General features: G+C 45.6%; 1 protein-coding gene and 1 non-coding gene across 2 annotated transcripts; both read left to right on the forward strand.

Moving 5' to 3' along the window:
- Positions 1-1031: 1031 nt before the first annotated feature.
- On the forward strand, positions 1032-7819 carry rpl18a (ribosomal protein L18a). Its single transcript, XM_024144913.1, is given in 6 exon segments — positions 1032-1120; positions 2165-2341; positions 3821-3950; positions 6309-6339; positions 6341-6416; positions 7664-7819. Coding segments are annotated over 6 exon segments (525 nt in total). The 5' UTR covers positions 1032-1102; the 3' UTR covers positions 7757-7819.
- LOC112078781 (small nucleolar RNA SNORA68) lies at positions 1884-2018 on the forward strand. The gene has a single exon (XR_002895778.1). It is a non-coding gene; the product is annotated as a small nucleolar RNA SNORA68 (small nucleolar RNA).
- Positions 7820-8021: the final 202 nt, after the last annotated feature.

Genomic DNA, 8021 nt, shown 5'->3' on the forward strand with positions numbered 1-8021 from the left:
TGCGAGGGCTAATAAGCTATTTTTGACCTAGATGCTGTTACCTAGTATTGACTAACGTTAACTAGCTAACTCGCTACGGCTGGACAGTGGGCACCAATATACCGACTGTCCGTCTGTGTCTGTCTGGTTAGACACTCCTCACAAAAAGTTGCTCTTGTGTGTGGAGTGCTGGCTTGGTCGCATAACGTTAGCTGGATATCTAGCTAGCTTTGTTTATTTGCAAGGTAACAACGATAAATACAGGTTTTATACTTGTATTATCAAAAGGCTTTCGTTCGGGGTAAGGGCTCACATCACAACATAAAATTAACGTTAGAGCGACCCGACTGTTTTCCCTCCGCATCATCAGCACCCGTTTACCTCACATTGTGCACCATAACGCTCTCGGTGAAAGATTACGAGGCCCGTTGAACAAAGTCAATTCAGAAGTAAACCGAAAGTATGAATCTCACCTTATTGCTAACTTTTATCTCATCGTCTCCGTCCGTCAGTACATCCTAAATCGTCAGGAATGACCCAAAAGAAGCACTTCTAGTTTGTCTGTTTAGATCGGCTAAGRGTTCAGAGCAGGAATTCCTTGAGTMGATTTCTTGCGGCGTGTCGATTGAACGGATGGGAGACGTCACATTTTCGTTGGGGTCATGACCACAGGAAGAAGTTCTCCCCACAAATTATTTTATATTTCAATAAAACGTTTWWAAAAAACGTAATTTCCTTCACGACAAGTCTGTGGCTAGATATATGTTTTTGGAATCCTTATTCTGATAACAATTGCATAAATGTTTTGAAAGAGAATATTTGACTATTCTGACAGATTGATTAGATAAATCTAATTGATTAGAYATGAGTGGRTTCTACTCTCTGATACAGYCAAAGATTGACTGTCGTTGACAATGTCAAAGATACTGCTAAAATCATAGCTAAAAATATAAATAAACGTTCATAAAAAAAATGTATTGGGTTATTACAGCTTATAAACGCTCTTGACAGCGAACCAATCAGAGGAAATAAAGCGTTTGATCCCGCCCCTTTTTGTACTTGACATCCGGATTCTCCGCCCTACTACTTCCTCTTTCCCAGTTCGCAGTCAGCGAGAGACACCATGAAGGCGTCTGGCACAGTATGTAAAATTGTTTATTAAACCTTTTTAAATCACAGAAAGTCAGTTATATAGACAGATTTGAGCACATGTAGCGTCAATCGTTTGATTTATGTAGTCACATGATGCTAAATCAATATAAATAGTTCGATTTTTCCGCATTTATAAAACTGATGTCTCCGCGGCTGTAACATGGCGTCCACGTTTGAGATTTTGGACCATGTGGGCCCATAGAGAAACAATGCAGCTGACTAGGAAAATATGTGGCAACGGTGAACGAAACAAATATGCCCGTCTATGTATTTAGCCACCTTTCTCCAAACACTTTTTCTTCTGTACACTTCTTCCCAACGTGTGTTAAATTGTCCGCCAAGTGCTAGCTAACATGTATCTATTAGCCTAGATTGTTAACTTTAGTAAGCTAGTTGCCACATACATGACCAGGCGTAGGCCACGTTGCTAGCCGGCTAACTTGGCCAATTAGCGAGTACAAATACACATCTCATAGCTAACTTAATGATCCTCTCCAGAAACATGTTGTTAATCCCGAAACAAGTWATTCGTTGTGTTAACTGAATGTAGTAGTTAGCTATAACTAGCTAGTGTCATTCAGAGCTGTAAAATATCTAAGTTAGCAGGCTAAGATTGGCTGGCTACCAAGCTAAAGGCATTGCGCCTGGTACATGAAGCAAACGTACTGTTGACATCATGCAGTTGACTGTAGGAAATGTCATGCATTGTATTAATATAATTTAGTCATTTTTTTCTCCTATTTATTTATTGCAATGCACCCTAACCCAAAGGCCATATCAAATAAATGGTATGATCTTGTCAGGTGTGCTAAAATCAACATGATGTACCTTGTCGCCTTTCTCTGATGCTGATGTGCCGTTGAAAGTGAATCCAAGGTTCAACATTTTAATACATATTTGTCTTATCCAGTATCCATCATAGTCTTAATTAAGTTAGCAACTGGTATATATGGACAGCTTGTATTGTCCCTATGGACAGCTTGGAAATTGATGCACGTTACTCACATTTCTTCGTCTTCTGTCCTCCACACAGCTTAGGGAGTACAAAGTCGTTGGGCGCCTCCTGCCCTCGGTTAAGAAACCCCTCCTCTTTACGCGCATGAGGATCTTCGCTCCTAACCACGTGGTGGCCAAGTCTCGCTTCTGGTACTTTGTCTCCCAGCTGAGGAAGATGAAGAAGGCCAACGGAGAGACAGTCTACTGTGGTCTGGTAGGTAGCACAGGGGACAGGGTGGGCTCATGGGTGGGATGGGGTGGTACTTTGTCTCCCAGCTGAGGAAGATGATGAAGGCCAACGGAGAGACAGTCTACTGTGGTCTGGTAGGTGGGGACAGGGTGGGCTCATGGGTGGGAGGGGGGGGGGAGACAAATCAACTGCCAAGATTCACCAGTATTGATGCATATGTGTTTTAATGTGTTTTCTATTTACTGAGATTTCATTATGTGCAAATGGAACTATTATATTATGGAAATGGATGGTGTCCGTGGTCTGGCTGGAAGTTAGTGTTACACACACAACCTGAAAGACATTTTAAAGACACTGCCCTTTTAAAGAGAGATTACAGGAGGAAGGAAACTTGATGAGCTCGACCGGTGTTAGATTTGTATGTAAAAATCAATCGCTGCGTCGTTAGTCTGGTGGTACTCTCCCGTGGGCCCGGTGTACCTGTAGGAAGGGAAAATGAGATGTTTTCAGGGTAAACAAGAGTAAGTGATATGCATGTACACCAGTGTTGTCACGATAATACCAGAATTTAGACTTAGACTTCCTGTTTAGTGTCAGGAGACTCAATATCATCGTGATGCTTGATTTCAAAACGCTGCCACCACAAATAAATGCGCTTTAGCCAAAGAATGGAGGAACTCAGTTCACCTCTGTTCTGTTGTTGGGTATCTTCAGTTTTTTTAAATATTTTTTTTACTTTAACCTTTACTAGGCAAGTCAGTTAAGAAAACAAGTTATTATTTACCACGCCGGCCTACACCAGCCAAACCCGGACGATGCTGGACCTATTGTATTATGGGTGACGCACAATGAATCAATCATACATTTAATTTGATTGTTATTTTGTAGATTATTTATAAACACAATGTTAATAATTTATTTGAAAGGTACATTTCTAGGTAGACTAATTAAATCAAGCTGAAGACTAGGTCTATTCACAGTACAGGTGAAGGCATCATTTTCAATAGGAGTGTGACATGCATTGAGGTATTCAGCTGGTTTGAGCTGATTTCACGGGGCTACAGATGACCCACAATCCCTTCTGTTTACGTCTAGCATTGTGCTGATAGACTTGARCCTCTCAATCGCGTGAAACCCGTTTGACAGAATGTAACAAAATCCTTGTACTGGGCCATTTTTTGTATCGGGGAAAGTACAGAATTTTCAGTATACCGTGCAACACTAATTAATGTACGTCCGTCTTTCATCTCTGCCATTTCTGTGTAAGTCAGGTTAAACCCTATAGAATGAGACAACTTCCTGTCTGTCAATTAGGTGTCAGTCAGGAAGTTGTCTGGTTCTGTAAGGTTGAACCTTGTCTGTCGATTCGGTGTCAGTCAGGAAGTTGTCTGGTTCTTTAAGGTTGGACCTGTCTGTCGATTAGGTGTCAGTCAGGAAGTTGTCTCGTTCTGTAAGGTTGAACCGTGTCTAATTAACTCTTATTTGCCCCCACCTCTGTCTCAGGTGCACGAGAAAACTCCCCTGAAGGTGAAGAACTTTGGGATCTGGTTGCGTTACGACTCCCGTAGCGGAACCCACAACATGTACAGAGAATACAGAGACCTGACCACCTCTGCAGCCGTCACCCAGTGCTGTGAGTATGTCCCCGTGTGGACCCATGTCCTGCAGTCTAGTACACTGGACCGTCACCCAGTGCTGTGAGTATGTCCCAGTGTGGCCCCATGTCCTGCAGTCTAGTACACTGGACTTGTCACCCAGTGCTGTAAGTATGTCCCAGTCGGCCCCATGTCCTGCAGTCTAGACTCACCCAGTGCTGTAAGTATGTCCCAGTGGACCCATGTCCTGCAGTCTAGTACACTGGACCGTCACCCAGTGCTGTGAGTATGCCCAGTGTGCCCCATGTCCTGCAGTCTAGTACACTGGACCGTCACCCAGTGCTGTGTAGTGTGGCCCCATTCCTGCAGTCTAGTACACTGGACCGTCACCCAGTGCTGTAAGTATGTCCCAGTGTGGACCCATGTCCTGCAGTCTAGTACACTGGACCGTCACCCAGTGCTGTAAGTATGTCCCAGTGTGCCCCATGTCCTGCAGTCTAGTACACTGGACCGTCACCCAGTGCTGTAAGTTTGCCAGTGTGGCCCATGTCCTGCAGTCTAGTACACTGGACCGTCACCCAGTGCTGTAAGTATGTCCCAGTGTGGCCCCATGTCCTGCAGTCTAGTACACTGGACCGTCACCCAGTGCTGTAGTATGTCCCAGTGTGGCCCATGTCCTGCAGTCTAGTACACTGGACCGTCACCCAGTGCTGTGAGTATGTCCCAGTGTGGCCCATGTCCTGCAGTCTAGTACACTGGACCGTCACCCAGTGCTGTATATGTCCCAGTGTGCCCATGTCCTGCAGTCTAGTACACTGGACGTCACCCAGTGTTGTAAGTATGTCCCAGTGTGGCCCCATGTCCTGCAGTCTAGTACACTGGACCGTCACCCAGTGCTGTGAGTATGTCCCAGTGTGCCCCATGTCCTGCAGTCTAGTACACTGGACTCACCCAGTGCTGTAAGTATGTCCCAGTGTGGCCCCATGTCCTGCAGCTAGTACATGGACCGTCACCCAGTGCTGTAAGTAGTCCCAGTGTGGACCCATGTCCTGCAGTCTAGTACACTGGACCGTCACCCAGGGCTGTGAGTATGTCCCAGTGTGGCCCATGTCCTGCAGTCTAGTACACTGGACCGTCACCCAGTCTGTGAGTATGTCCCAGTGTGGCCCATGTCCTGCAGTTTAGTACACTGGACCGTCACCCAGTGCTGGAGTATGTCCCAGTGTGGCCCCATGTCCTGCAGTCTAGTACACTGGACCGTCACCCAGTGCTGTGAGTGTGTGTGGCCCATGTCCTGCAGTCTAGTACACTGGACCGTCACCCAGTGCTGTAAGTATGTCCAGTGTGGCCCCATGTCCTGCCAGTCAGACTCACCCAGTGCTGTAAGTATGTCCCAGTTGGACCCATGTCCTGCAGTCTAGTACACTGGACCGTCACCCAGTGCTGTAAGTATGTCCCAGTGTGGCCCCAGTCCTGCAGTCTAGTAACTGGACCGTCACCAGTGCTGTAAGTATGTCCCAGTGTGGCCCATGTCCTGCAGTCTAGTACACTGGACCGTCACCCAGTGCTGTAAGTATGTCCCAGTGTGGCCCATGTCCTGCAGTCTAGTACACTGGACCGTCACCCAGTGCTGTAAGTATGTCCCAGTGTGGCCTCATGTCCTGCAGTCTAGTACACTGGACCGTCACCAGTGCTGTGAGTATGCCCAGTGTGGACCATGGCCTGCAGTCTAGTACACTGGACCGTCACCCGGTCTGTAAGTATGTCCAGTGTGGCCCCAGTCCTGCAGTCTAGTACACTGGACCGTCACCCATACTGTATGTCCCAGTGTGGCCCCATGTCCTGCAGTCTAGTACACTGGACTGTCACCCAGTGCTGTGTATGATTCCCAGTGTGCCCCATGTCCTGCAGTCTGTCTGACTGTCCAGTGTTGTCCAGACTCACCCGTGCTGTAAGTTTGCCCTGTTGTGACCGGTCTATCTGATAGGCTGGAGTACACTGGATTTAACCCATTGATGCATTGGACAGCCATGTTTTAAGAACTGTGATCATTATTAAATGGTTCCGTATGACGTTTAGTAAAACAGCTTGTATCTGCTGTAGATCCGTCCCAGGAGAATAGAGTGTGAATTTAGAGTTAACGATGTAAACGTTGAGATGGCACATAAACCCAAAGTGCATTGTCTCTGTGTGTTAGGTTTGTGTACTATCCAGAATTCAAGTGTCCGCTCAGCAGACATGAAATTTGATCTGTGGGACGTTGCTTAATTTGCCCTCCTAAAAGTCTTGATAAATCTTTCTTTGGGGGGGGGGGTAAAAATACTAACTTGGCCAGTCTCCAGGGCAATACTCACTACGTGTGTTTGTTGTTCTAATGTTTTGTGTGTGTTCTCCAGATCGTGATATGGGCGCTCGCCATCGTGCCCGCTCACTCCATCCACATCATGAAGGTGCAGGAGATCGCTGCCAATAAGTGCCGCAGACCTGCCATCAAGCAGTTCCACGTAAGTCGACACACATCGTTATCTCATTCACCCCGGGTCAGACTGTTCTCTCTGCTACCGCACGGCAAACGGTACCGGGGCGCCAAGTCCAGGTCCAAAAGACTCCTTAACAGCTTCTTACCCCCCCAAGACTGCTGAACAGTCAAATGTCCACCCRGACTATTTACATTGACCTCCGCTGCTGTTACTCTGTTGCTACTCTCTGTTAATTATCTATGTATAGTCACTTTACCCCTACCTACATGTACATATTACCTCAACTAACCTGTACCCCGCACATTGACTCGGTACCGGTACCCCCTGTATATAGCCTCCACATTGACTCGGTACCGGTACCCCCTGTATATAGCCTCCACATTGTTACTTTTTATTTTATTTTTTACTTTATTTAGTAAATATTTGTAAGTTGTGTTCGGCACATGTGACAAATACAATTGTATTTAAATCCCCGCGTCGGCTAGGTGAAAAATCTGCCGTTGTGCCCTTGAACAAAGCACTTAACCCCAACTGCTCCTATAAGTTGCTCTGGAAAAGAGCGTCTGCTAAATGACGCCAATGCGAATGGTATTGTGAGCGTATAGTAATGCCGAGTTTTATTGTGTCTTGCTGTTTTAACTGAGTACGATGTGCCGCTGGTCTGGCTCTGTATTGGTCCGCTCCGGATATAAAACCTGACAGACAAAAACACCAGATTCCTCTTCCAGATTTAATGTTCCTGGTCTTAAAACCTGGCGGGTTTTTGAATCTGTCTACATGCTGATGTTACAGTCTGTAGTTTATGTAGGTGTTGTGATTTCAATGTCTACAATGGATGATTGGGAAAACAGTTTTTCCCCCTAGTTATCTAACCTCTTCCCCCTGCCACTTTAAGGCAAATTCTATATATTTCTACTTGATTTTAAAATGATTGTAGCTATGATGACTAGGTTTCTGCTGTTCAAATAAACCAAGCTAGTGTTAGCATGGTGTAGCATAGCGGCTATATGATGGTGTTACATAGCGGCTATATGTGTGCCTTGTTTTCCTAATGGAAATGCTAGGAGCTCAGATGCAATCATTTGAACGTTTCAAAACATTGTTATTCAATTATTGCGTCTCAGCTCCCGTGTGAGTATGTGTGACGCTCCTTTTCTTTAATGTGTCTACTCGCTACCAGCGCCTCACCTGATCAGGTGTGCGTTTCCATCTGCCTGTCAGAAAATGATAGCAGTCTTTGCCTAAAACATCTCGTCTTGTCCTCCCCTCAGGACTCCAAGATCAAGTTCCCCCTGCCCCACAGGGTCCTGCGTCGTCAAACAAAGCCCCGCTTCACCACCAAGAGACCAAACACCTTCTTCTAAAGGAAATAACCTCTGTTTTCACTTTGTGCGGACAATAAAATTCTCATTGTAGAAAAGAAGCCATTTTGTTTTGAGTAAATTATTTGGCTAAGATTTTGTGATACTTCTGACATGCAGGTTTGATATAACTAATTTATCTGACGCGTGAGTTGTATTGCGTAATGCTTTGCAGGAGGGGGGGGAATTGTTGTCGTGGATATTATGTGAAAAGTTATTAGTTAACGTTCAGAAATGTGAAGAGAGAATTTGGACCATGCCACAGATT

Source organism: Salvelinus sp. IW2-2015, unplaced genomic scaffold (assembly GCF_002910315.2).
Source record: "Salvelinus sp. IW2-2015 unplaced genomic scaffold, ASM291031v2 Un_scaffold6254, whole genome shotgun sequence".
Taxonomy (NCBI): Eukaryota; Metazoa; Chordata; class Actinopteri; order Salmoniformes; family Salmonidae; genus Salvelinus; species Salvelinus sp. IW2-2015.